Below are 27,670 nucleotides of genomic sequence, written 5' to 3'. Positions count from 1 at the left end.
TAAGGAAGGCTGCCAGAGCTCTGACAAACTCGAGGTCTCGAGGGTGTTACGCATACCTGCCTGAAAAGCTTCCCCACTCGCCCGCCAGCCTGAAGAAACTGCCGCGGACTCGGCTCCCGGACATGCGTGACCCGCGGTAAGCTCCCTCCGACGCTTTGCTTCCGGGGTTGGCGCAACTGAGGAAGGGCTCGGGCGGACCCCGTCGCCCAGCTCCAGAGTTCCTAGAGCCGGTGTGTTCCACCTTGGAAGCCCCTGCGGCCAGTGGGGGATATGAACGCCACGCCCACTATGCCCGCAGGCCACTGGCGGGAAAGTGCGTGGTTGGGAGTAGGGTTGCTCCCCGGGGGCCTGGACCGGACGGTCTTCCTGAAGGTCGAGGCAGGGATAAGGCTCCAGCCTGCGGTGACTGCTCCGAGATGGCGTTTGGGTACCCGGCCGGCCGGTGTGTAGCCAGCCCGAACGGAGACATGTCACCAGTCGGCTCTGAGTTCGAGAGTTGGGGCGCGATGCCCAGGGACCTGGTCTAACGCAGGCTGTGTGCTGGTAGAGCGGCACATGGGCGGGTCCCAGTGTTGGGGGCGGGCACTAATTTGGGGGGTGGGACCCAGTGTCCAGGACCTGGGGTTCAGGTGGCAACTGGACCCCAGGGCCGCTCTTGACCCTCTAGCTCCCATTTTCGAGCAGGGAGCTCGAAACTGGAAGTAGTAGACCAGAGTTTGAATCCTGACTCATTGTGAGGCTTTGTCCATGTGCCCCTCTGTGGGCCTCAGTCGCTCCAATAAAATTCATGGCAGTGTTTCGCAAAGTATGGCCTGCCAATGCCACCCCCTCGCCCCCTCATCTATTGTTAACTAGATCACTGCTGACTAAACTACTATGAAGCATGCAGTTTCCCGGGCTCCATCCCAGACCCGGGGATCTGTATTTGTAACAAGCTACTCCGGTGATCCCCATAAGCTCCTTTGAAAACCTGAGGATTAGAAGGCTCCTCTCCAGAGATGATCGAGCTCTGGATTGGAGGGGTGTATGTAGGCTTGCTTGGGTCCAGTTGTCCAATAATACCACTCCTGTAATAAAAATACAATCCCGCCCCCCAACTTCTCTGAAGATGTCTCATTTCTAGCCTGGGATGGGTATCGTTTAACAAGAGCCCTCACACCAGAGCCCATCTGAGCAGGAAGCTGAGACCCAGGGAAGAGAAGCATCTTGCTCCAGGTCACTAAGCTAGTGGAGTGTGGAGCCGGAGTTCAATGCAGACTCAAGGACTCCTGGTCTAGTGATCTCCCCAAATGTGTGTCCACCTGCGTTTGCGGAGCGCGACTCTGTCCTGGCGGAGATGGAGCCCAGGCTAGCCGGAGACCAGAGTTGTAGCCCTTAGGAAGGCCTGGCCATCCACCGTCCCCCTCCCGACTCTGGCACAGCCCACGGGCAGTGAGGAGTGGTCTCCAAGAACTGCGACCCGGCTCCCCCTCTTGCTGGGGGCAGAGCCAGATCCGAGCGGCAGGCCAGCGGGCCAATGCAGGGCAGGCTCTGGGCCTGACAGCCAATCCGGGGCCGGGGGCACGGAGCTGGCAGGGAGGAGAGGAGCTGGAGCTTCGCGGAGCCGCGAGGCTGCTCGCCTCAGCCCCACCCCCGAGGTGGGTCCCGGCCGGCCAGTCCCTGTCCAGGCTGGCAGAGCGGGCGCTCTCGGCTGTGGGCGCTGTGACGTCGCGGGCCCAGCCCAGGGAGGTCCTCCCAGGGCGCCCAGGGAGGGCGGACCTTGGGTCGGACCCGCCGCCCCCAACCCCGGGGCCTGGGGGTCCCCCTCACCTTGCCCCGGCCTCCTGCCAGTCGCCACCACCCCTAGCCTCTCCCGCTGAGTTCGGCGCCCCAGAGAGGATTAAGTAAGTGCTGAGGTCGCCGCTTCTGTGCAAGAATGGAGGAATCACAGAGTCGCGAAGGTGGGGTTGGGGATTGGGGCAGGGAGGACTGATGAACCTGGTGGAGAATGGTATGCGGGTTCTTGGAGGTGGTGGTGCCCACCCCTTTCTCTCTGGCTTCCTTCTCTTGCCCTTTGGACCATGAGGCATTCCTGAACAGTGATGAGCAGGGCCCTTTCTCTCCTTTGGAGGGAAGAATAAACAGAGCCCCAGAGCAAGTGTTAAGGGTCTGGCCCAAGGTCACATCTGGGTTCAGCGGCAGAGCCAAGAAAGAGCCTGGGACTCCTGACGTGCCCAGCCTAGCTAGAGGAGGAGGACAGAGAGGGACGATGAGCTTCTCCCATCCCATGTTTCTGTGCCAGCCTTGCTCCTTCCTAAGAGGCCATCACTGGTGTGTGCACATCTCACACACACCCATACACCTGCACAGGGAGGCATCCCACATACACCCGTGAGCTAGCGCAGAGGTGTGTATGCAGCCATGAGCTGTGCATCCCTCCTATCCCTCGGCCTTCCCTTCTGCAGTTTGGCTGGGACCTCTTCCCACCGTGCCTTACCCAGGGCCTTTTGGCCTGGGAAGGCCAAAGTTACAGCCTAGACTGGGCACATCGCCCACCCTCTGCTCCCAAGGGAGGAGGGAAGGGGAAGAGAAGGCATCTCAGAGTGGGAGCTCCATCCCTGCCTCTGAAGATACGCTCCCCTTGATTTTCTCCTAGTCCCTGGCAGCCCCTATAGGGAGTGCAATGACCCAAGAGCCTACAGAGAAAGCCCACCAGAGGACCTGACTTTAGCCTCTCTCTCCTTCCTGTCTTCTGTTCTTGCCACACATGTCCCTGCCCTTACTCCAAGCACAAGCTGGACCACACAGCAGGCTGGGTCCAGGGGCTTCTGGGGCTCCCCTTTCCCAACTGGAGTGGCCAGAGGGAGAAGATCTAACATTTATTGGGTGCTTGCTGTGGATGAGGGTTGTTCTGAGCTAAGTCATTTCTAGGGACTTGTTCATTCTGATATTTCAGTGACCCTATGACCCTTTCCGTGAGGGAGGTGTTCTTAATACCCCTACCTTAGACTCAGGAAAACTGAGACATGGAGAGGTGGAGTGACTTGCCTAGGGTCACCCAGTTAAGTGGCTGAACCGGAATTCAAAGACAAGCCTGTCTGACTTTCATGCAAGTGTTTTCCTCCAGGAAGGGAAAAAGCTGCAGTATTCTTTTCTCCAAGCAGGAGGTGAGGGATGTGGGGGGCAGGAAGTAAGAAGGTGAGCAGCATGGGGAGTAGGGGCTGGGGGCGGGGAATGAACTTTTTCTTTCAAACCTCCCCACTACTTTTCACATCTTCCAAGTATGATCACTATGATCATCTTACCCACAAAGAGGGGGCAGGGCTTCATTTTCGTGTTCCTAAATCCACGTGGAATCCATAGATATATAAAGCACATGTCCTGATGTTCCCTGAACTTGGCCTTGCCCTCAAACTTTTATTTCCCCTGTGCCTTCAGGACTTAGGGGGACTTCATCTCCTCACAGAGTCCCATCCTCAGCCTCACGTTTTTTATTTTTTCCTTTCCAGCACCCAGGGAGGCAGGGAGCTCTCTTTATCCAAGGACGTGGCCCCTTGTATGGGTAGTGGGGGCCACAGGCTGGGACACCCCTGATGTCAGAAGTGAGTGGGCAGGTTGACTGACCGCAAGCAGTCCCTCAGCATCAGCATGGACTCCAGGATCCCATCTGCTAGGAGCTGGGTCAGCAGCCACCCACCCACCTCTGAACCTGACCTGGAGCCTGCCACAGATGGGCCAGCTTCCGAGACCACCACACTCAGCCCAGAAGCCACCAGCTTTAATGACACCAGAATCCCTGACGTGGCTGGTGGCACAGCCGGCGTGGGCACAATGCTTCTGTCCTTTGGGATCATCACAGTGATTGGCCTGGCTGTGGCCATGGTGAGAGCTGGGGCAGGCTGGGGCTGGCCCAGATGGCCCTCACTTGGCAGAGGGCGATCATTGTTTAGATTTTAGAGGATCTAATCAGAACACAATTGTCTGTTAGTGATAGTACAATCCCTTCCTTCCCCAGAGATTTGTTTATTGGGGTCCAGAGACCAGAGAGGCTGCCTCCAATTGGAAGAACCAGAAAAGGTTCTGAGGAATACATGGCATTTTGAGCTGGGCCATGAAGGCCACATAGGAGTTGGGGAGGAGGGTGTTGCAGGTGGAGGGTCCTGAGGGGCAAAAGTTTGGAGGCAGACAGGAGGTTCTGTGAGCAGCAAGCAGGACAGTGAGGCAAGTGAGTGTGGGGATGCAATAGGAGTAGAGGCCAGAAGGCAATCGGGATAGATCGTGGACTGTAGAGTCCGAATGGGATGATCTAGGCATGGCAGGCTGCTGGCAGTGTTCATTCATTCATTCATTCATTCACTTGGCAATTATTTACTGGGCACCTGCTCTGGACCAAGCCTTTGTGACCCCAGGGACTAGGGAGAAAAAGTCCTGCCCTGCAGTTCTTACAGGGAGTGAGAGATAGATAAAACCAAGGGTGCCAAGGGAATCCCGTAGGGACTGGATTAGGGAATTGGGTGGGGGTTGGGGGGACTTCCCAGGCTGGGTGGTCAGGGACAACTGAGGAGGCAACATTAGAGCTAAGACCTCACAGTGGAGGCCTGGCCCCAGTGTCACGGGAAGGGCAGAGTTGGGCAGACATCAGGGCAGAGGTGAGCTGGGGTGAGGGCTGCAGGTGTCCCCTGAGAGTGGATATGATGCTTCCAGATCTGGTATCTGCCTCTGAAGATATGGACTCTCCCCTGGGAATTCCCTGGTTGTCCAATGGTTAGGACTCAGCGCTTTAACTGCCGTGGCCCCAGGTTCAATCCCTGGTCAGGGAACTAAGATCTCACAAGTTGTGCAGCGTGGACAAAAAAAAAAAAAATATATGGACTCTCCTCTTAAGATGATACATGGACACTCAGAATGTCACCGAGGGCCCATTGGAGATTGCGAGGACTGAGACCTGGAAGGTGGGAGGTGCACCTGAGGTCCCCCAACAGACCTGGCAATGGTGGCATTCTGCCTGCTGCCCCTCACAGGCTCTGATGGCTGGCCTTAGACTCAGGAGCATGTTGCTGTGACAAATAGGGCTGGATGATCCATTCATGGCTGGAGCTGCTGGTAAAACAGGGTCACCATATGGGCCCCACAGGCTCCGGATTGCTGCCAGGGACCAACTGCTGGCCAGTGGGCAGAGCCAGGATGCAACACACAGAGTGAGGCCGGGGCCTGAGCAGTCTCCTGGGGCAGGGGTGAGGCAGAATACCAGTGTTTGGCACCCATGTGGTGGTTAAGCAGGCTGAGACACCCTAACCTCAGGGGCAAAGCAGGGCCTAGAATCTGCCTTTGTCACTCTTGGCCAAAGATTTTGTCCTGGGAACTTGGGAAGACTTCCTTACTCTTCATTCTGGAGGAATATTCGGAGGGCCGGGGTGGATGGCCTTATCACCAAAAACGGAGAGGTAGGGAAGTTATGGGGCAAAGGCAGTGGAGGGCAGGAAACAGCTCCTGAGCAGGGGACAGGTCCGGAGATGTTCCTTAAGTACTACTTCCTCTCCCCTCATGCCAACCCTGAGCCAGGCCATGCTGGGTGCAAGGAGGAACAAATCAGTGCCAGGCCGTGTGCCTCACGTAGGAGGAACAGTGGGGGAGGGCTTCCTGGAAGAGGTGGGGCTGCAGCTGGACAGTGAAGGGTAAGGAAGATTTGGAAAGGAAGGTATTTTGGGGGAGGGTGTTAGTAGTTGGGGCAGAGGGAGCCCCAGAAAATCCTGATTCTTGCCTCAGCAAGGGCGAGGGGTGGAGATTGGTTCTAGCCTCTCTTAAAGATCCTTCTGTATCACAGGGCAGGCAGGAGGGCTAAGAGGCGTGGGAGTACAGGGTACTGGGGCTGGAGCTGCTGCTTCAGGGCAGGCAGGGGCTATGCCAGAGACCTGGAGCTCCTGTTGCATCCCACCCACAAGAGAGCAAGGGCCATGCCAACATGTGACCTCCTGGAGGGGATGGGGGAGCAAGGGGCACTGCAGTTGCTTTCCGCCTTTGGGGTCCCCTGGGAATGAGCAGCAGGAGGAGCTCTGGGCCAGGCTGGAAACAAACCAGATTCAAGCTATGAATGGGCCACAAAGAGTGTAGGAGCCACAGGGGGTTTGGGACAGACTCTAGGGACATGGCTTTCCCCCAGGCAGAAGCAGTCATGCTCCTGGTAGTCAAAAAACACCAGTTTAGGGATGAGCGAGATGGTGGCAGAGGTCCCTGGAGTTCCTGCTCCAGGTCCTGCAGAGGTCCCCAAGTCTCACCCCCTCCCTCCCTCCCCTTAGTGCTTTGTACCAGGATTTCCTGCTCTAGCCAGGAGCTCTTGGGTCTCAGATGTTTTCTCAGGCTGCCTAGGCCTTTATCTTCAAGTCATTACGATGGGGGTTAGGACCCAGGGGTCTTCCTAGGTTCCTCCAGCATCAGGGTTCAGGAGTTTGGTCTAGGCTGATGTCCAGGGGCTCAGCCCCTCCTCAGCCCCTGAGGGCCATCAGCCTCCCATGGAAACCCCAGGAAGCCAGCCCAGAGCCTTGCCTAGAGCCACTGCCCTGCAGAGTCTGGCCACTGCCTATCCTCTGTTCTTTTTGCCCATACATGGGGAGAAGATTTGGTCCTGGGGACAGCTGAGAGGAGGGGGTATGCTGAAGTCCCCCCACCACCACCACTTCGCCCTGAGGAGTCCGAGGCAGGCACTGAGTGGCTGGAGCCACAGTCAGTTTTGGCAGGGGTGGGCCCACGAGTCCCTAGGCCAGGCTTACCTGTGTGGTCTTCCCAGGCTGGCCTTCTCCCCACCTCTGAGTTCGGGCACTGTCAGCATCTAATAAACATCAAATGGAAGCACAAATTTAGGATGTATGTGTCCCTGGGATGGGGTCGCTGAGGACATGGGGACCTAGAGTTCTCCCGTTCATCAGCCTCAGCATGTCCCCTGTCCTGAGGGACTGCTGGATTCATTAGGGCCTCCTTTCCTGGCCATTTGATGCTGCTCCTTCTCTTGCAGGTTTTGTACATCAGGAAGAAGAAGAGGTAACTCCCCATCTGCCACCCAAGACTCCAGCCCGTGGGCAATGCTGGGCTGGACTCCAGGGGACGTGGGTGGGAAAGGAGAGTCCCTCCACCATGAGGGTCCCTCTCCCTAGTGAGGGAGTCAGGGCCTCTTCTGCCCACTCGGGGTTGGGGGTAACCATTTTCCGCTGGGGAGGGCTGAGCCACCCTCGCCCTGCTGCCCTGAGCTCATGGCCACTGACTCCCCTTTCCCCACCCCGGCCCCTCAGAGGCTGGGGATCACACAAGGCCCTGGCTTAGGCAGTCCCCATGGCTCTCATGGATGATAGCTCTGTGGCCCATGGCCCCATCTGGTCCCACGAGTGGGTAACTATCCCTCCCAGGCCACCCATCCAAGGGGTAGAGCTAGTACTGTATGTGCAAAAATGTCTTTCATTGAATCCCAGGGGAAATTTTAGGACCCTAAACATGGTGGCGTCAGCTGGTCAGCAGGCAGCACCTGGAGGGCTGGTGGGAGCGAAAGGGCCTGCCCTGCCTGCCCTGCCTGCAGCAGTCTCTGCCCCCACCCCCCCAGGCTGGAGAAGCTGCGCCACCAGCTCATGCCTATGTACAACTTCGACCCCACGGAGGAGCAAGATGAACTGGAGCAGGAGCTGCTGGAGCATGGGCGGGACACTGCCTCCGTGCAGGCCACCGCCGCTGTGCAGGCCACGCAGGCCAAGGTGGGCACTGACCAGGCTCCTCCACCCAGCCTGCAGCCTGTCTGTGGCTCTTCCACCCCCACCCTCCCTCCTTTCCCGTGTAGCTTTCTAGCACCTGCCATGTGGTCAGTGGCAGCTATCGGGTATATGGATTTTGTCAGGTTTGTTTAGAAACTAGTAGAATTGCTCCTCGGCCACCCACAGACTCACTGTACAAGGCCAGGCCAGGGCAGCCCTGGGATCCAGCCTGGCTCTGTCCCGATAGCCTGGTCACCTTGGAAGCTCCACTGGCCTCTCTGAGCCTCAGTTTTCTCATCTGCAAGTGAAAATCCTGATTCTTGCCTCAGGTATGCCCCCTCAAACTAGAGGGAAAGCAGGAGAAGACTCATGGGAGGGATTGTTAGGGGGCTGAGACCCTGGGTTCTTCTGCTTCCTGAGATCCCAGTCCTGAGTGGGTTGTGAATGGCATCAGATTCTGGGGCAGTGGCACCTCTGAGTAGATTGGTGGGTTCCTAGTAGCTGGCAGACTCCAGGCAGGTGCAGACCCTAGCCAGACTCACCTCCCATGTCCAAAGTGTTGGGTACCTGTGTGGTTATCCTGCCAGAGTCACTGGGCTGCCTGGCCACTTGCCACCAGTCCCTGAAATCCCCAGGGGCCAGAGCACCATGAGGAGGCCTGGTCTCCCCCTGACCCATGATACCCCTTTGCATCCCTCCTTGCCTTGACTGTACAGGTTGCTAAGGAACCTGGCTCCACAGTGGCAGAATTAAGAGACTGGGCTCAGGAAGAGTCCAGGCTGGGAGTCCCCTGGTTTTGCTACCAGTTCTTTGTCACCTGGATCAGGACTCATTCCCCCTTGGGATATTCAGGAAATTGGGCTGAGAACCTTGGTCCACCCAGCTCTTGGGACTACTGACTATTTGACGGTTGTTTCCTGTGCATCTCCACTGTGCCAGCCCCTGTGCCGCGGCTTTGGGGCTTGGCGGTACAGAGGTGAACACTGTCTGCTGGGAGAGGTCGGTACATGCATAATTAATCCAGGCCCTGGGACCTGGGTTAAGTGCTGCAACTGGCTGAGGTGGCAGGGCAAGCTGGGGATGGCTGGGGGGAGGAGTCATCTGAGCCAGGTCGTATTTCTTGGCTGAGCTTGTGGGAGGGCATTCCAGGCAGAAGACATAGCTGGTGCCAAGTGCACGTGGGCACCAGAGGGTGGAGGGGACTGGGCCAGAGAGTACATGGCCTTGGTCAAGGTCCCTGATGCCCCTGACTGTCTCTCTGCAGACCACTCTCCCCTCTCAGGGCCCAATGCAGAGGCCTAGCCGGCTGGTGTTCACCGATGTAGCCAATGCCATCCACGCGTGAGGAGCCCAGGGACAGGCCTGGACCTCTGATGAAGATACCTGACACAGTGCCCTCAGCTGCCCACTCTGAGATCATTAGGACCTACTCTAAGGACCTGCCCTGCCAAGGCCTCAGCTATTTTGAGGACCCAGCTGCTGACTCTCCAGGCTCTAAAAGAGGCCCCTGGCCAGGTTGGGCATATGACCACTGATGTCCCCTGACCTGAGGGCCGTGGCATGCAGAGCATCCCTCGTAAGGCTTCCTTATGCTGTCTGGCTTCCTTGTGCCCTTCCCAGACCCCTCACATCAGGGTCTGCTCCTCTAATGTGGAGGAAATGGGGGGAGATGTGGGATGGGAGGGGGAAGGGAAGGAGAGTAAGGGGGTTCCCGTCCATCAGGGAGAGACGTATCTTTGGAATCTGGAGTCTCCTCTGGGGTGGGGAGAGGCAGCCACCCAGGTCTCAGGCACATGGTATGGTGGTACCCTGGGAGAGGCTCAGGGATAGAGCTGAAACTGCCCAGTGGACAAGGATGCCAGGAGGAGGGCTACTCATACCCAAGGTCAGTCCATATTACAGGGATCCATGAGGTCTTCCAGCCATCCCTCCATGGTGGTCGGCTATTGGCTGGGCCCAAGCTAGGATGAGAGCTGAGGGGGAAGGGAGGTGGGGGAGCAGGTGTGGAGGGATGCAGTGCCCAGACCTGCTGGAACGCCTCCTGCATGCGCATGAAGGTGCCCACCTGCAGACATGTGCCTGTCCCAGCACAGGGGGCAGGATGGAGACCCCTGCACTGGCTCCACCCTCCAAGCCAACCCCCACCCCATGGTGTGTAGAGGAACATTAAGTAGGCCACCTTCTCCACCTTCAGTGTTCAGGGACTGAAGGGAGAGGGAAGCAAAGGCAAGGGTCCACTGCCCACCACATCCCTTCACTGGGCTGTAAAAGCCAGGTAACCTGCTTCTGGAACAGTTCCCTGTCTTGGTGTTTATCGGGGACCTGGGGTTGGGGGAGAGACTATTGGTTGGAGGGCGGTGGTCGCCAGCTGCAGGCTAGCAGGGGAAGTCCTCAGTGCCTGAAACAGGGTGGGGATAGCCCCTTGGAAAACAGACCTAAGAGACCTAGTCTGGGTTTTGATCACACAACCCACCTACCCATTGTCCACCCACCCCATGCCCCACAGGAATTCTGCCAGGTTGGGGCATCTGGGCAAGGCACTGGGTCAAGCCAGACCCCAAGAGCTGGGCACTTCTCCGCTGGGCATGCATGTGCACCTGAGCAGGCACAGACGCACGCCCCTGTGCCCAGCCTCGCCGCCGTCACTGTCCTCCGCTGGTTGGCGGGGACGTGAGGGTGGCAAATGCGAGGTGTCAGGCTATGAGGGCCTAGGAGGACTTCATGGGGAAGGTTCTGGATTTATTTCCTCCTCTAGATGCTATAAATACGTTAGCATTTGAGCCAACTGGAGGGCTGTGGGTAATTTAGGATGCACAGAAGCTGTAATTTAACTCATAGCATCTCCATGTGAGAGCATTAAAGATGTAATTAAGACGTTTACACAAAGAGAGTGTGAGCCTGTGACACTGGGGATGTGAAACCCCAGGAGGGGTGGGATGGGTGAGGGGCTGCGGGGGGGATGGTCGCTTGGATCCCAGCTATGAGGCGGAAGCCCAGCTGGCTTTCCTCTATCTATCCAATGAGTTGCCTCTGGCCCTGAGTTCAAGGCTGCTCTGGGGCCTCGTGCTTCAGCTGTGGAATGGGGTCACAATGCCTGCCATCCCCTTAGTTGGAGAGGCCAAGTGGACAGGACCTATGGGACCAGAGGAGGGAGGAGGCTTGAGCCCCAGGGGCCAGGGGGAGGTGCGGTGCCTCAGGACCCATAGGAGCTGGGTGTGAAACACAAAAGAGAACTAAATAATGTGGTCTTTCCCAGAGCACAGGGGTGCAGGGGATGGGTGGTGTTGGGAAGCCACAAGGGTTATGTGTGGGGAACCCACCTGCAGTGTTCAGAAGGGTTTGGAGGGGTTGGTCACTAGTGTGACCTAATGCCCTAGTTTTCCCAGGACTGCACAATTTTAGCATTGAAAATCTCACAAACCAGGACTTTAAGTGACATCCTGACCCTCTGCTAAAGAACTGAGCCTTCAGGCTAGCATAAGTGGAAACGAGGAGGGGGTGAGCCCCAATCCCATGGTGGAGGGCTGGGCTGGACCTGGGGGTTGCAGGACAGGGCCTTGGGTAAGAGTGAGGGCCCCAAGCATCCCATGGGCCTCCCACACTGGGGTCAGACAGCCGGGCCTGTCAGTGACAAGCCTGGTCTTGGGGAGGAGTCTCCTTTCCTCAGCAGACTGACAGAGGATTTCTGAGGGTGAGGGGAGACGTGATGTGTGGGCTGTGCACCCCCATCCTGTTGGATAGCCCCTCAACCCAAGAATGTGGGAGCTGCAGAGGACCCAATGTCTGGGGGACCCTAAAAATGGAGTCCGGAGAGTAAGGCTGGCACCCAGGGACCAGAGCCTGGGATGGGGGCTCCGGGAGGACCCCTGTCCCCATTCTCTCCCACTGCCTGCCCCAGACCCCTGTCCTGGTTGGGTGGGTTTGGCTAGGTGATGGACACAGGGCAGCTTTCTCTGGGTGATGGGGGCCGCTTCCTCCTCCTTTGTCCCCTCACGTCACCCGCTCTTCCCTTCCACCCACCTTCTGTTTTCTAGCTCTCACTCCTGGAGGAAAACCAAATGCCCCCCAAAGTTCCCAGGTCTTCCACAGAGTGTGGGATCAATAAACAATGGGATAAAATGTTCCAGGTGACGTGTCCTCCATGTGACCACGGGCCTGGTGGACTGACCAGAAAGCTCCTCACTGCCCTCAGCCCGGCAGACGGGGTGAGACGGCGCTGCCTGCCTGCCATTACTACTCCTGGTGGTGACTGTTACAAGGGGGCCCTTGGGAGCTGCTCCCCTGGCCCCCAGCCCTGTACACACATCAATACATGAAACCCCTCCTCACGGGTAGCAACCGGAGTTTTGGGCAGAAGCTGCGGCGGTTACAGTGGGTGGTATGAGAGTGGATGTGGAGCGGCGCCTTCAGAGGAGGCCATCTTGTTTAATCAAGTGAAGTGTCACCTTCGAGCCAAAGTGAATACAATCATCCCGTTGCCTGGCTGCAGGCAGATGCCAGAGACGCCTTCAGAATGTAAAGGAAAGTTCCTGTGGGGATGAGCACAGAAACTCCTGTAGGGCAGTCTGACCTTGCAATGGGTTCCTTCCAGAAACATCACTGAGCCCCACAGGGGGCCCAGCACCAAACCAGTCTCTGCATCGCCATTTGAGATGGGAGGAAACAGATGTCAAATAGGAAGAAAGGATGAGAGAGAGAGAGAGAGAGAGAGAGTGTGTGTGTGTGTGTGTGTGTGTGTGTGTGTTTCAAGTGTATCCACAAACACTCTAAGTCTACAACTATATGAAAAAGAAGGCAGGAAGAGGGTCCAGTGTGCCTGGGGGTGTTCAGAGGCTGAGAGCAGACACTGCCACCCTATCCTATCCAGCTGCACCCTGCAGCAGGCCTCAGTGTGAGGGGCCTTGGCTGAGAATATCTGAGGGAACCCCAGGAGCATCCCCCTCCCTCCTGGCCTCCGAGGGCTCAGGACAGGGGGCAAGTGCAGCCAGGGGCATCTGTGGTCATACAGAGGACACTCTTGAAAGGCCAGAGATGCTGATACCCACAATGGCTGGGGGAGGTGGGCTGTCTCACTCCTGTTTCATCAGTGAGGAGCCAGGGGAGAGTAGCCCAGGGCTCTGTGTACAGCTGGTGCAGGGCACGCTGGGGCCGGGGTTTGAACCTGGTACATCCTGGGCCCACAGCCCACAGCTCATGTGGCCCAGGCAGGCCTTGATATGGAGGACAGCAACACAGCCTGCACCTACCAGCGTGGCCCAAAGTGCTCCAACCTCCTACCTCCCTTTAACCGGACAGGAGGCTGGGCATGTCCTGCGACCTATGCCTAGGTATTTCAGGGGAAAGGGCCATAGATTCAGTCCAGCTTTCCAAGGCCAGGGCTAGGACTAGGTCCCCTTCGAGGCTCCGTGACAGCCTGGATCCCAGCCCCATTTCCTCCAGGTGTACATATGTGGCGCGGAATGGGAGGCCATGTCCTTTTCTGCACCCCTCTGTTCTAATACATGGTCGCTGCATACCAGCACCTCCCCCCTGGGGCTGCCAAAGCCCCACAGATCACTGTCAAGGAGCACCCAGTCTCCCAGTCTCTCACACCACTAATCCAGCTCCCACCTTCCTGGATGGCAACATGGATGGATGTGCCCACCTGCTTGAGCTTCCCCAGTGCTCTCAGTGACATCCAGGCTGAGGCCCAGTCAGTCCCCTCAGCTTCTCCTACCCAGCCACCTCTGGGATCTGACCTGTGAGAATGTAGAGAGGGGACAACAGTAGATGTCCCAGCCCTTGGGGTTGATGGGCCTCCTGTCCTCTGGCCACTGGTCAAACAGGAGAGGAGGGACATTCACCCTGGCCATTCCCACCCACCCAGCCCTTACTGTACTTCTGTTGGAGGCCTGGAGGCCTGCGTTAGGAGGGGTAGGCAGGTCTACTTCCTGGGAGTGCAGCTAGAGATAAAGGGGCTGCAGTAATAACAGTGTCAATAATAATAACAGTAATAATAATGATGTGTGGTTTATTGAGTTCCTGCCACGTGCCAGGTACAGTGGACCGGCTCACTGAGGGAGGGCCAGGTCAGTGTTCCCCACTGCCATTCACATGTGTTCACAGCTGGACAATGGCCAGAAAGGGCCTTGGGCCACCTCAAGGGCCAGAATCTGGTCCCAGTAACTGCTACCTTTGATTGGCCTGATCCCGGCACAATCTCACTTTATTCCCAGTGTCCTTCTGTGGGGTATACTGTCACCCATCTTACAGAGGAAGAGATCTAGCACCCAGAGACTAGGGTCATCAGGCTCAGGCTCAGAGCCAGGGGATTGGCTCTTCCTCTATGCCATTTGAGAAAGAAGTGTCAGACAAGGCCTAGAAACAGGAGGGTGCTGGGGCCTGATGATGGGCACCCAGGAGGCACGGCCCACTTGGCTCCCCAATCTGCCTTCCAGCCTCCAATGTGCTCCTGTGCTGCCACCTGCTGGCACCTATAGGCACTGCAGGTGGCCTTCCTGTCCCCCACCGTCAGCCCAGTCACCCATTTGGTGGCCCCGAGTGCACCTCCGGCCCCATCCTCGGTTTCCTCCCCTGCCTCTCCCCCATGTGGTGTGGAGAGCAGCCCTCACACTGCAGGTCCTGACATGGGGGCTCATCTGGCAGGGCAGGGACTAGAGTGAGGTGAAAGGGAGCACAGGGTTCAGAATGTCAGGAGCCACTCAGGTGCTGATACTACACTCGCACCAACCTGAACGTGAATGTCTCCTCAAATCTGTGCCCTGGGTGCCTCATTCGCCTCATCCTAGTCCCGGCCCTGCTATTCAGGCCCCTCTTGGTCAGGACCCAGGAGGCAGACACTGAACCTCTGTCCCACCACCACTCACTCCCATGCCAGCAGGCTGTAGGCCCCAGAAGGCCAAGCAAGGGGAGTGTGGGCCTCTCTCTGGCAGAGCTCGCACAGATGCTCTTTACCCAGAGGAGGCTGAGAACACCAGATTATGAGAGACTTAAGGGACTTAGCAGCGGCTCGATAACTAGTCAATAAGGTGACGCTCTGAAGTCCCAGGTGAAGGAGGAGGACAAGATTCCTGCCGTAAATCCCTGTGGGCAGCTCAGACCTGAAGTGTGTGTGTGAACCTCCCGCAGCACTTGCAGACAAAATCAGACCCCATTTAATCCCCCAGCAACCCCAGAGTATGGGCACCAGTTGTGCCCTCATATTATACATGGGGAAACTGAGGCACAGAGCAGTAGGGTAATGGCATGCGGCAGGGCCTGGATTTTACCTCAGGTGGGTTAACCCCAGAGCTCACACCCAAGACTCCCAAAGAAGGTAAGAATGTTCTCTGGAGAAAGAGCTGCCCCCTCCTCTCACCACTTGTTCATTCTCTTCAACCATTCCCAACTCCTCCACACCAGGCCCTCTGCTGGACCCTGGGGCCGAGGTGCACCCAGAAGGGGCTGGCCTTAGAAGAGTCCTACGCAGCGTGTGAGCCAGAACAGCGACGATGACAGCAACAACTAACAACTCACCCCTCTCTAGGAAATGACAAGAGACACAACATCACTTCTGGCTAGGGGCAAGGCAAGGCTTTCATTGTGCTGGGCCTTGTGCTGGGTTTGTTTGGACACAAGGTCACAATGGATGTTTTGGGCTGGGCAGGGGCACGGTGTAAGGGACAATGGGCTTCCTCACAGCCATGACACTAGCAATGGAGATGACCCCCACAAACATGGGGCGCCTACCTTGTGCTGGGCCAGCCCTATGTGCCACACCCTCTCTGCCTCTCTACTGAGTACCCCCTTTCTTCACACCGGTGCTGCTAGGGGAGTGGATCTGTCAGACTGCTCTGTGAGGATCACCAGGCCAAGGGTGCTGCTGGATGACTCCCCCAGAGAGACCACACTCACCTCCACTCCGCCAGAGGGACCCAGGAGGCCTGTTCCCACACCCAAGTTGTCCCCTGCCCAAGCCTCAGTGGGTAAGTGGACCAGTTTCCTTTGGTGGAGGAAGGCAAGAGTACTCTGTTTGGAGCCCTTCCCAATGTGACCAACAGATGGCGGTGCACTCCCAGATTATAGGCCTGGCTTGTGGGGCCAGTTTGAGGAGTGCTCTGGATGAAACTTGGCCTTGAGCCCTTTTTCAGGAGACTGGGAGTCTAGGTGGCTGGTGCACTGAAGCTGTTTGCTTCCTCCCTGCCAGGAGCAGGTCTGGACTGGGGCTGGGTCATGGAGACTGTCTACTCATGGCTGTGTCCTGAGCCTCCAGAATGGAGCCTGGTACCTAGTAGGTGCTCAGGGCTATCCACTGAACGGAGGATTGGTAAGTGGTTCTTGCCTCATGAGAATTAAATGAGTTAATATATAAAAAGCACGTGGAAAGACTTCAATAAATGTGTGCACGTCTTTGAACTTTTATTATGGATGGTCCCCACCCATTTTGGAAAGTCTAAGCTGTGGGCCCCATCCTGGTATCTAGACAGCTTCTCCCAGCAGGGGATAAAGACTGAACCCCAAAGCCTCACCATTCAGCAGAGCAGCCCTTGTGAGCATTTGGAGACAGGAAAGGTCTGTGCCAAGCCCTGAGGGTGGCACAGGGACTGGGGCCCCCTCTACTTCACCAGGCATCTTCCATAGGCAGAGGAGAAAGCCAACCTTCTCCTGTCCCTGACCGGGCTGGCCTGATGACAGGTTCAGCTGCTGGAGGTTGGGCAGGGGTGAGGCTGGGGGTCATGCCCTTTCGTGGTCATGGCCAAGCTCACGGTATCTGCAGGTTAACTCCCTCCTGGAACTTTCTCACCGCCACCTGTGCCTGCCCTGGGATCTCTACTGTAAACTCCTATCCCATCTTTATCTCAAATCCTAGCTCCTTTCAGTGCCCACCAGGGTATCACACAGAAAGACGAAAACCGTCTCTCCCCTCCCCCCATCATGGAGGCTTCTTGCCACTGATTTCTTACGAGATCAATTAGCTATCCCACCTGTAGCTGAGTTTCAAGACTAAGTGACTTGTCTTCGGTCACAAAGGATTTGAACCTAGCTCTGTGGGAATCCTAGGCCACACTCTGAATGGGTCTGGTTCATCCCTGCCTCCCCCATGGCAGGTCCCGCTCTGGGCTGGACTTTAGGTGGATTCCTGGGTACGTCACCGAGAGTTCCCCTCCTTTTAGCTCCTGCATCCCCATGAGTGAACACATGAGATGGGGCATTTGCTGCCTGCAGCAGCTAAGCTGTATGGCTGGGGAGGGCAGGAGCTGCACCATCTCATCCCCATACATCATCTCCAACAAGGCAGATAGCAGGAAACAAGCAGCTCCCGCAAAGTGATTACTGATGATAAAGTGCCACAGGCAGCCTGACTCTGAAGAAGAGGTGGTGGACCTGGCTCCAGGCCCTCCTTCAGCTATCAAGAGGGGTATAACTAATGGCAAATCAGCTCTGCCTTCCACTGTGGGTGCTGGTGCCAGGTGTCCCAGAGACCCCACCCCCACCCCCCCGGGACAACTGGACTTACCTGAATGCCCATTGCTGCAGGAACCAGCTGGTCTGAATCCCAGTTCAGCCACCGTGTGACCCCTGGCAAATCCCTGAACCTCTTGCCTCAGTTTCCTCATCTGTAAAGTGTAAAACAGGTCCTACTTGATAGGATTAAGAGTTCATGTTTGTATGAAAAAGAGATTCAGGAACAATGAGGTCCTGCGTGGAGAACAAACTATGAGCTTTTTCTTTCCTGCCTACACATGCTCTCCCCTCACACAGATGTCCATAAACTCTGCTACAGCATAGAGTAATTGGGCCACACTGCCCTGCCCCTTCCAATCCCATGTAGAGCAGACACTGTTGCCTCCCCAAAGGCAAAAGGACCAAAGACAAGCAGCAACTCTCACCAGTGTACCAAGCAGTCCTCGTGCTTAAACCGGGCCTAAACTTAGAATCACCTGGAGTTAAAACAACGTGGATACTCCCACCCAGTTCAATAGACAGGCTCTGTGGGGAGGGCACAGGTGATGTTATTGCTAAATACCCGTCATGTAATACTAATGGGAAACTGCATGGGAACCACGCAGCAAACATTTCTTCCAAAGCTTTAAAGTGCATACAAATTTGGGGGGAATCAGGACCCCACTCTAAGTTATGATTCTCCTGTGGGGCTCACGAAATGGCATCTTTAATAAGTTTTTTGTTGGTGCAGATGTTACTCTCTCAGACCCGTATCCAGTAGCACTGAGCTAGAGTTATCAGTCAGAGCACACCTGAGACCACTGAGTACCGTGAAGGTTTGGGTTAGAAACTTCCAGAAGTGCTGGTTCCCTGGGCCTGATTCCTAGGGGCTGAGCTCCTCCTGGAATAGGTGCGGCTTTGCTGTTGCCTACGGGAGATGTTGCTGGGTTGGTGGAAATCACATGGTGGGTTTATTTGTTTATTTTTTAATATTTATTTATTTATTTATTTATTTTGGCTGTGCTGGGTCTTAGTTGCAGCATGCATGTGGGATCTAGTTCCCCTACCAAAGATCAAACCCAGGCCCTCTGCATTGGGAGTGCAGAGTCTTACCCACTGGACCACCAGGGAAGTCCCCACATGGTGGGTTTAGGGTTGTGTTAGGGGTCGCCCTTAGAAATCTACCCAAAGGTACCCTTAGTCCTCAGGTCCTTTAGCCCCCTCTCCTCTCAGGGCCCACTTCACCCACAGGACTACCTGGGAGCAGGGCATGACCACTTGTCCTCAGGTGACCTAAGACTCCATACCCCGAAAAATCCAGAGCATGAAGTTGTTTACATCACAGATCTGTTTGAAAATAAACCAAAGGCAGCAATGGAGGGTGGATTAATATTTTGTGCTGGGAATGGACAGAAGCCTTTGAAAATGATGCCATGGGGCTTCCCTGGTGGCACAGTGCTTGAGAATCCATCTGCCAATGCAGGGGACATGAGTTCGAGCCCTGGTCCGGGAAGATCCCACGTGCTGCAGAACAACTAAGCCCGTGCGCCACAACTACTGAGCCTGCGCTCGAGAGCCCGCGAGCCACAACTACTGAGCCTGTGAGCCACAACTGCTGAAGCCCGCGTGCCTAGAGCCCGTGCTCCGCAACAAGAGAAGCCACTGCAAAGAGAAGCCCGCGCACCACAACGAAGAGTAGCCCCCGCTCACTGCAACTAGAGAAAAGCCCACGTGCAGCAACGAAGACCCAACGCAGCCAAAAATAAATAAATAAATGAATAAATTTATTTTTAAAAAAAGAAAATGATGCCATGAATGCATATTTGATGATTAACAAAGGAATTCGTGATCTATGTTAAGTAATAAAGCACATTATAACTGAAGAAAAAGAAGAGTTCATGTTTGTAGAGGGCCTGGAACAGTGCCTGACACATAGGAAACACTAGGTAAATAATTTGTTAAATAAATAACACACTAAAGATCCAAACGGTAGTCCAAGGGGTACAGGCCTTCACAGGAGTGGGAATTTCTGAATCACATATAGACTCAGCCTTCCAGCGCCCTGGGGCTGCAGGTCCACCTGGTTCGGATTGTACCTCCTGGCTCAAACTCCGGTCTTGCCCTCTAAACTCTCCCAAGGAGCCCAAGATCTAAAGTTGCCTCTACCCAGCAGCTGCTTTTTCCTCTTAGATTCTACTTTATTTGGTAAAACTCAGAAACTAACCACCAATTCATGTTCCCCCATCTCCTTCTCTCTGAAGAAGGCAGTTCCCCAGAGACACTTGTGGCCCCACCAAGTCCCCCACTGCCAGGTGGGTGCAGGGTTGGGGGCAGTCTCCTGCTCCATACCTGACCTGACCTGGGGCCTCCTGGAAACACAGCCCAGCCTCTGGGATCTGGCCTGGGAGGGGTAACTGGAAGCAGCTGGGCCAGGAGAGAAAAATAGGGCAGGGCCTGAGCTCTGGGGCCAGAGAGCCCTCTAACCTGGCTCCACTCAGTGGCCTTGTATTTTTTTCCATTGGGAAGGATGGGATCCCTCAGTTTCCTGATAGTTCCTGAAAATCAGCAGGTGGCAGAAGCTACTTGGCCCCTTCCCCAGTCACTCCTAATACAAGAGTCACAGACAGGGTCAGGGCCCCGGAGGCCTGGGGGTCCACAGGCTGCAGGCGAGGGGCTGGCCCCTTGCCCCATCTCGTTCTCTGTCGGGTTCAGAGATGCCAACTTCCTTCCTAGTTTCCAGGCAAGAAACTGGCACTCTCCCCCAACCTGCAGCCCCCAAGGCCAATTAACTCCCTCCCTCCAGGTTTACACACAGTCCACCTGGCCACCTTTTCCTGGACCTCTCAGCCACCCCAGCCAAGCTCCCAGCCATCTGCCTCCATGGCCCCTCTATCCTCCACTCACAGGCCTGCAAGTCTTCCCTGAACTCTGGAACCCCCAAGTTTGGCTTCCAAGACTCTCAGCCTACTGCTTCCCGTTCTGCCCAAGCCATCTGCTCAGACTGCAGCCAGTGTCCTGTCTCTGCCCTCTTGCCCACTGCCTGGGCCAGGGTTACCCACCACCCTGCCCCGGACTGGGCCTTGCCCCTCGTGGATCTCCTTCCCTGCCCTCCTCCCAGCCCTCTGGCAATTACCCAAGCGACTAATGTGGTAATTAATTTGGTAATTAATCATGCTCCGGCTGCTCGGGATGCTTCTCTTCTGCCGGCCTGGCCTGGAATGTAGATCTGCTTGGCTTTACTTTTCCTGGGAAGGGAGGCTGAATCCTGGAGGCAAGAGGGATGGAATCCACTCTGAGTTCCATTGCCTGCCCGCCTCCCCCTGGCCCTGCCAGGCACATGGGGGCTGCTTGTAAATGTGGCCAGGATGAGATTTAGCTGAGTGAGGGATGCTGAGGTTCTGTGTGCTGGGCACTGGAGGAGAGCCATGGTCACGGTGCTCAGTGAGCCCTTGGCCTCTGGAAGCCTCTAGACAGGCCAAGTCCCCCCATCTGGCTGGAGCAACAGGGAAACCTCCTGATGAGACACCATTTCAGATGGGCTTTAATCAGTAGCAGGATTTGGTGGCCCAGGAGAAACTGAGTCCTGGTCCCTGGTGGGTTTGGGGCACATCGAACCCAGGTGGCCCTGACCTTGCTGTGGGCTCCAGTGGGGCTAGCCACCAATGTGTGGCCCTGCAGGTACAGCTTCCAGATGCACCTCCAGGACGGGGTCCCTGCGGAGCTAATTCTGTGGCATTGATTGAAATGCCCCCCTGCCAATTAGGATTTTTTTTAAAGAAATGTATAACGATTCCTAATTGGCACCCTCATTAGGTGCCAATTATACACTTAAGCATTTCTTACAAGTTTAACACATTAATAAGGCAGCTCATTACATGGTAACGAGATTTATTTCTCATATTTATTATATTGTTTCACCACGGCTGACAGCAGAGTTATTTTTTAAAACATGGCTTCTTACTGATTGTACACAGTCCTATTCCTACCCTGCCCCAACCAATAGCCTGTCCTACCAGGCCTCTCCCTTGAGCCTTGGTCTCCAGTCCCCTGGGTCCTCCCTGGCCTCTTTTGGTCCAGCCTCCCAGAGGTGAGTCAAGCAGGCCACCTTCTTCCCCAAATCTGGAAGGACCAGAGCTGGGCCCTGCAGCAGAACAGACTCCGAAGAGTTTCAGAGGCCAAGAACCTTGGGGAACCTCTGTCCATTTAGCCAAACTGCATTCCAGGAGCACAGGTAGGATGCAGGGAAGAGTGCTCTCTGCTTTCAGGGCAGGAGCACAGCAGCCAGGGGAAGACAAGGAGGTCCTTTGAGGCTGTCCCCTGGGGCAGGGGGGAGCATTGAAGGCAGAGGGAACTATGCTGAGACCAGGGCCTGGGAGAGGTTTGGAAGTATAGAGAATGGACAGCTGGCAGGAGCAGACCCTCAAAAGCCATGGTGGGGCCTCATGGTCCATGGTCTGTGGTGGGAATCTGGCTTCTATCCAGAGGGCAGTGGTGAGCCACAGAATGTTTTGAACAGGGAGGGATGTGACCAGATCTCTGTTCAGAAAAATCAAGAGGAGGATTGACTGGGAGGGGAATAAACATGGACATGGGAATAAACATGACCCCCTCCTCCTGCCTGCTAAGTTCCTGCTGGGCTCCCACTGTCCAGACCTAACACCAAGAGGGCAGAGGCAAGCGAATGCCACCCACGCAGCTCAACTTCGTGGGACAGGGTGGGGGGGTGGGGAATGGGGGCTGAGAGGTCTGGAGGGTACTAGCAGGGTTCCAGAACACTTACTCTTCTCCTTTTGAAAAAACATTATGTTACATCCATAAAATATATAAGCAACAAGGATTTACTGTATAACACAGGGAACAATATTCAATATCTTGTAATACCCTATAATGGAAAATAATCTGAAATACATATATAAATATATATATCTGAATCATTTTGCTGTACACCTGAAACTAACACAATATTGTAAATCAACTATACTTCAATAAAAAAAAAAAGAATCCCAAGCCTTAAAAAAAAACCCAAAAACCAAAAAACATGGGTTTAACATCCCATACATATACTATACCTTGTTCATACATCACTGCATGTGGCACTGCCTCGCCCTCATCATTTTAATAGCTGCATAGAATATATGGTGAGGATGCTCCGTATTTACTCAGCCAGGCTCCTCAGGGTAGGCTGTTTCCAATCGATTACTCTTAGAAACATCACACAGCGACCACCCTGGGGTGTAATTTCACATGTGTGTGAGTTTATCTGTAGAATAAATTCCTAGAAGTGGTCAGTGCTAGGCCAAAGGATCTGTGCATTTTTAATTTTGATAGATATTGCCAAATTGCTTTCACGGAGGTTACAAAATTTATACTCTAACAAGCAACAGACTACAAGTTTCTGTTTTCCCCTGTGCTTACCACAAATGTGCATCAACCTTTCACAGCTGTGCCTATTTAATTTGCATTTCTCTCAGAGGAAGGAAGTTGAGCATGGTTTCAGTGGGTGAGTCTTTTGGATTTCCTTTTGTGTGACTATACGTTCCTCTCTTCTGTCCATGCAGTTTTCACTAGGATTGTTGGTCTTGTCCTTCTAGATTTATAGGGGCCCATATATATATATTTGTATATATATATGATCTGTAATTTTTTCCGTCAGCTTGTTGTCTTTAAACTTTGATTTTTTTTTCCCCACATGGAAATGTTTGATTTTTATGTAGTCAGACATATCCAACTTTTTCTCTTGTGGCTTTTCTGCTTTTTTGTTATACTTAGAAAAGGTCATATCAAATAAAAGCTGTACAAAAATCCCCTTGTTTTCTTCTAGGAATTTGTTCTTCATTCTTTAGTCCCTCTAGCTTTGATCCAACTGGAATTGGTATTTGTTTTTTTGGTTTTTTTAATTTTAATTTTATTTTTTTGGCTGCTTTGGGTCTTTTTTGTTGTGCGCGGGCTTTCTCTAGTTGTGAGTGGGGGCTACTCTTCGTTGCGGTGCGCGGGCTTCTCATTGCAGTGGCTTCTCTAGTTGCGGAGCATGGGCTCTAGGTGCATGGGCTTCAGTAGTTGCAGCACATGAGCTCAGTAGTTGTGGCGCACGGGCTCTAGAGCACACGCTCAGTAGTTGTGGTGTACGGGCTTAGTTCTTCCTCGGCACGTGGGATCCTCCCGAACCAGGGATCAAACCTGTGTCCCAAAAAAAAAAAAAAAAAAACCTGTGTCCCCTGCATTGGCAGGTGGATTCTTATCCACTGCACCACCAGGGAAGTGCCTGGTATTTGTTTTAAGGTGTAAGGTAGGGAGCCAAGTTAATTTTTTTCCCCCAGGTTATCATCCAGTGATTTCAACATCATCTTTTCTTGGAGGTTATTCTCGACTGAATCATTGAGATTTTAGGAAATGTACCACTGGGGAAATAGCATGTTCTGTGGCAGGTAGAGAGAGAGAGACCAGGAGGGCAGGATGGCAGGGTGGGACGTGCCTCCTGGAGGTTGAAAAAAGGGAGAAGAAAGTCCACTTGAGGGGATGCACTTGATTTTTTTTCCCTTGGACTCTAAGAAGGTCATTTTTTGTATCCAGTTTTAACTTTGCCTGCCACACCATAATTCCTTCAGTAGATTTGGTGACCTTGACATCACCTTGATGCAGTCAGAGTGGTGGGGAATTGAGGAGTAGCAGGAAGGGAAATCTGTTCCTTCCCGAGGACCCTCTGCTGAGACCAGCTGGCCGAGGCCTGTGGATCCTGAGCAAGCCACCCCACCCCCCATTCTGGAGCAGGGAGGGGGTTTATTACAACACAAGTAGGGCACTTCAGGGTGCTGGAGAGCCTCATGGGACTCACTTCAGGTCTTGCAAACAGAGAACCAGCTGCATTTGTGAGTAAAGCAAGGACAGGACAGGCAGGGCTCGGCTGGGCTGCACCCATCTCCCTGCTCCCCCTGCTCCCTGCTTCCTTCCCAGCTCCCACTCCTCCCCCTCTTCTCTGCCACTAAGACCCATCAGGCATGGCCCTGGATGCCATTCAGGCCCTGGGTCCTCCCTTAATACAGTGGAGGCCAAACAGGCCACCTCTGATGCTAGATCTGCTTTGAAGACATTCTGGAATATTCTGGTGGGCACATGTCAGATAGCACCTGGGGAGGCTCTGATCCAAAGCAAGTGAAGCCCCAGGTTCCTGGCCATGATGCTAGTGGGAGACGGGGCGGGGGTGGGGGGTGCATGTCTTACCTGTTCCTCTGCCCCCAACCCTGACGAGTGTCCTTCCCTCCACCTCCTTCTGGGAATTGGAATAGCAGATGCTTTGCCTCTTTCAGCCACCAGGTGGAAGCAGTGGAAGCCATATTCAGCCCCGCTCCATCCTTTCTCTTTGGATCTATGGACTTGACCTTCCAAGAGACCCTGAGGTTATCCAGCGGCCCAGGACCTCCAAGGAGCTAAGGAAAGATGGGGCCACATTCTCTCCAAGCCACAGGACCCCCTTCCATCTCAAAAATATGAGGGGCTTGTGGCCCTGACTCCTTTCCCAGCACCTCCCCTGGGGGCTGTTGGAGTAGTAGCTGAGTAGAACAGAGACTGGGGTGGTACTCAGGAACTTGGCTACTGGAGACACCCACAGCCACACCCCCACCAGGCCCACTGATCCCTAGACAGTAACCAGGAAGACCCTTCTTGGAGCCTGAGGACTCTGGGAATGTAGAGGGAGAGAGAAGACGGTGGAGTAGGTGGGGAGAGGAGCCACGACTGCTGGGTGGGGTTCCACGGCCCCATGCTGGTTCCCCACCCAGGATTCAGCACCAGGGTGGCATTAAAGGCTCTGGCATTGCCCCTCTGTGGGCTGAGGCTGAACTGGGCCCTGAAGTCATCCCCCCCTCATCATCCCGCCGCAACCTGTGGAGCACATCTCCCCTCTTCTCCACAGAGGGCAGTGGGTGTCCTAGAGGGATTATAGATTCTCCCAGCATCTCGTCTCCCACTGCCTTGTCCCCCTCCCCAAACTCTGCATCACTCAGGTTACACCAGCCTCCTTGTCATCCACTACAGCTCCAGACATCTCTCATTTACCTCCATCATGTTGGGGGTGGAGGTACCCAGATTTGGTGCCAGTCTTCATGTGCATCCTCTCCAGGCTTCAGCCACAGGGCCTAGCCCAGGCAGGGCTTGGGGAACCTGCTTTCTGGGTGTGTAGGGTCCTTGGGGTCCTGGCCACCTGCTCTCCCTCTGACAACCTGGATCCAAAGCTTTAAACCTTTATATGGGACCCTCAGAAATGGGCAGCCCATTGCTCTAGCAACAGTCTTGTTACTGGCCCATGAAGAGGTCCTGCCTTACACTGACCTGAGTAGCCCCGGGGACTTGAGCAATCATGGAAAGCACTTAGGAAAGCAGCTGGCACCTGGATCCTGGGGAGGGCTTGGTGAGGTGCCTTCTCCTTTGGGCTCCCAAAGCCTGTGGGAGACAGATGATAAACAGATGAACCAGCAAACAAAGTATGTTTAGGCTCTGAAGGAAACAAACCAGGATTGTATGGAAATAGACAATGGCAGGGGACAGCTTCAGAGGGGCAATCAAGGAGGAGAGGGCACCCGAAGCACTGGCACTGTATGTCAAGAGTTGCTGGCCATGCAGACACCTGGGGCAGGAGGGCTCCAGATTGGAAAAATAAGTAAATAAATGAATAAATAAATGAATAAATAAATAAATAAATAAACACCAGCAAAAGTAAAGGTCCAGAGTCTTCCTGAAGAAACAGCCAATAGGCCAATGTAGCAGAAGGAGAGTGACATGGGCAAAGAGATGCCAGGGCAGAGGGGAGGGCCTGGCCTCCCTGGGTGGAGAGGAGTTTATAGCAGTCTGGAAAGGACACCAGGGGTAGGCATGGGAATGAATGAATGAATGAATGAACAAAGAAAAAAATGAGGCCTGGGGCCAGCCTCTAGCAGGCCAGCCCTCTCACCCTGAGGTCTTTGTGAGGAGGGTCTTGGTCTACTTGACAAATACACCAAGGAAAACCCACTTCCTGCCCAGGATGGGGCTTGGCCCACCAGGCAGTTGAGGGCCCAGCAGAGCCTCAGCTTCCACACATGCAACAGGGTGGGGCCAGCCCCTCCCCTCCCCCAAACTCTCAGCCCCGGTGAAGGCGACCTTGGAAGGCTGTGGACAACTGGGTTCCTGCTGCCCAGACAGATCCACTGCAGGAGGCCTCCTCGACTTCCTGGACAATCCTGAGTCTTCCATCAGACCCAAGGCCACCTTACCCAGCCCTGACCCCACCCAGGACAGGACAATTTATCTCCATCAGCTGCTCCCAGCAGCCAGGCTCTCCACCAGCAGGTCTTATCTCCATCCCATGGGACTGACACTAAGCAGCCCTTCCCTGACTCTCGGTCTCAGCAGATGGGCTCCCCCAGGGACAAGGCCACCTTAGGCAGGTCCCTCACGGTTCTAAAAGGGCCTAGACCAATATCACTGATGAACATAGATGCAAAAATCCTCAACAAAATACTAGCAAACAGAATCCAACAGCACATTAAAAGGATCATACACCATGATCAAGTGGGTTTTATCCCAGGAATGCAAGGATTCTTCAATATATGCAAATCAATCAATGTGATAAACCATATTAACAAACTGAAGGAGGAAAACCATATGATCATCTCACTAGATGCAGAAGAAGCTTTCGACAAAATTCAACACTCATTTATGAAAAAAACCCTCCAGAAAGTAGGCATAGAGGGAACTTACTTCAACATAATAAACGCCATATATGACAAACCCACAGCCAACATCATTCTCAATGGTGAAAAACTGAAACCATTTCCTCTAAGATCAGGAAAGACAAGGTTGTCCACTCTCCCCACTATTATTCAACATAGTTTTGGAAGTTTTAGCCTCAGCAGTCAGAGAAGAAAAAGAAATAAAAGGAATCCAAATCAGAAAAGAAGAAGTAAGCTGTCACTGTTTGCAGATGACATGATACTATACATAGAGAATCCTAAAGATGCTATGAGAAAACTACTAGAGCTAATCAATGAATTTGGTTAAGTAGCAGGATACAAAATTAATGCACAGAAATCTTTTCCATTCCTATACACTAATGATGAAAAATCTGAAAGAGAAATTAAGGAAACACTCCCATTTACCACTGCAACAAAAAGAATAAAATACCTAGGAATAAACCTACCTAAGGAGACCAAAGACCTGTATGCAGAGAACTATAAGACACTGATTAAAGAAATTAAAGATGATACAAACAGATGGAGAGATAGACCATGTTCTTGGTTTGGAAGAATCAACATTGTGAAAATGACTATACTACCCAAAGCAATCTACAGATTAAATGCAATCTCTATCAAAATACCAATGGCATTTTTCACAGAACTAGAACAAAAATTTCACAATTCGTATGGAAACTCAAAAGACCCTGAATAGCCAAAGCAATCTTGAGAAAGAAAAACGGAGCTGGAGGAATCAGGCTCCTGGACTTCAGACTATACTACAAAGCTACAGTAATCAAGACAGTATGGTACTGGCATAAAAACAGAAAT

At 54.1% G+C, this 27,670-nt stretch overlaps 2 protein-coding genes across 11 annotated transcripts in view; one reads left to right on the top strand and one right to left on the bottom strand.

The window, feature by feature from the left end:
* Nucleotides 1-508, bottom strand: part of HEMK1 (HemK methyltransferase family member 1) — a 34,315-nt gene extending 33,807 nt beyond the window's left edge. For 7 of the 8 annotated variants that reach the window (XR_005021717.1, XR_005021718.1, XR_005021719.1 and 4 more), the window contains exon 1: nt 57-157. The gene's annotated coding sequence lies outside the window, so the exon portion shown is untranslated. Of the gene's footprint in view, nt 1-56 lie in introns of all 8 variants that reach the window. The other variant, XM_036867827.1, reaches the window with a different exon arrangement.
* On the top strand, nt 23-10,609 carry C11H3orf18 (chromosome 11 C3orf18 homolog). Of its 3 annotated transcripts, none has more exons than XM_036867833.1 (5): nt 23-136; nt 3,489-3,861; nt 6,989-7,014; nt 7,568-7,715; nt 8,977-9,068. In XM_036867833.1, the coding sequence occupies exons 2-5, from the start codon at nt 3,628-3,630 to the stop codon at nt 9,055-9,057; spliced, it is 489 nt and encodes a 162-aa protein (XP_036723728.1). In that variant the 5' UTR covers nt 23-136; nt 3,489-3,627; the 3' UTR covers nt 9,058-9,068. The 3 variants fall into 3 exon arrangements, with proteins under 3 accessions (XP_036723728.1, XP_036723730.1, XP_036723729.1); XM_036867835.1 differs by lacking the exon at nt 23-136 and adding an exon at nt 1,656-1,883 and having other exon boundaries at nt 8,977-10,609; XM_036867834.1 differs by lacking the exon at nt 23-136 and adding an exon at nt 1,885-1,940.
* Nucleotides 10,610-27,670: the final 17,061 nt, after the last annotated feature.

This window comes from Balaenoptera musculus, chromosome 11, assembly GCF_009873245.2.
Source record: "Balaenoptera musculus isolate JJ_BM4_2016_0621 chromosome 11, mBalMus1.pri.v3, whole genome shotgun sequence".
Taxonomy (NCBI): Eukaryota; Metazoa; Chordata; class Mammalia; order Artiodactyla; family Balaenopteridae; genus Balaenoptera; species Balaenoptera musculus.
This window is presented reverse-complemented; position numbering and strand designations above follow the sequence as displayed.

What these genes read in the sequence shown, in the direction of transcription:
- C11H3orf18 (XM_036867835.1), top strand. Translation starts at nt 3,628, where the DNA reads ATGGACTCCAGGATCCCATCTGCTAGGAGCTGGGTCAGCAGCCACCCA. An exon ending in TTGGCCTGGCTGTGGCCATG is followed by an intron (nt 3,862 to 6,988) that starts GTGAGAGCTGGG and finishes CTTCTCTTGCAG; the next exon opens with GTTTTGTACATCAGGAAGAA. An exon ending in TACATCAGGAAGAAGAAGAG is followed by an intron (nt 7,015 to 7,567) that starts GTAACTCCCCAT and finishes CCACCCCCCCAG; the next exon opens with GCTGGAGAAGCTGCGCCACC.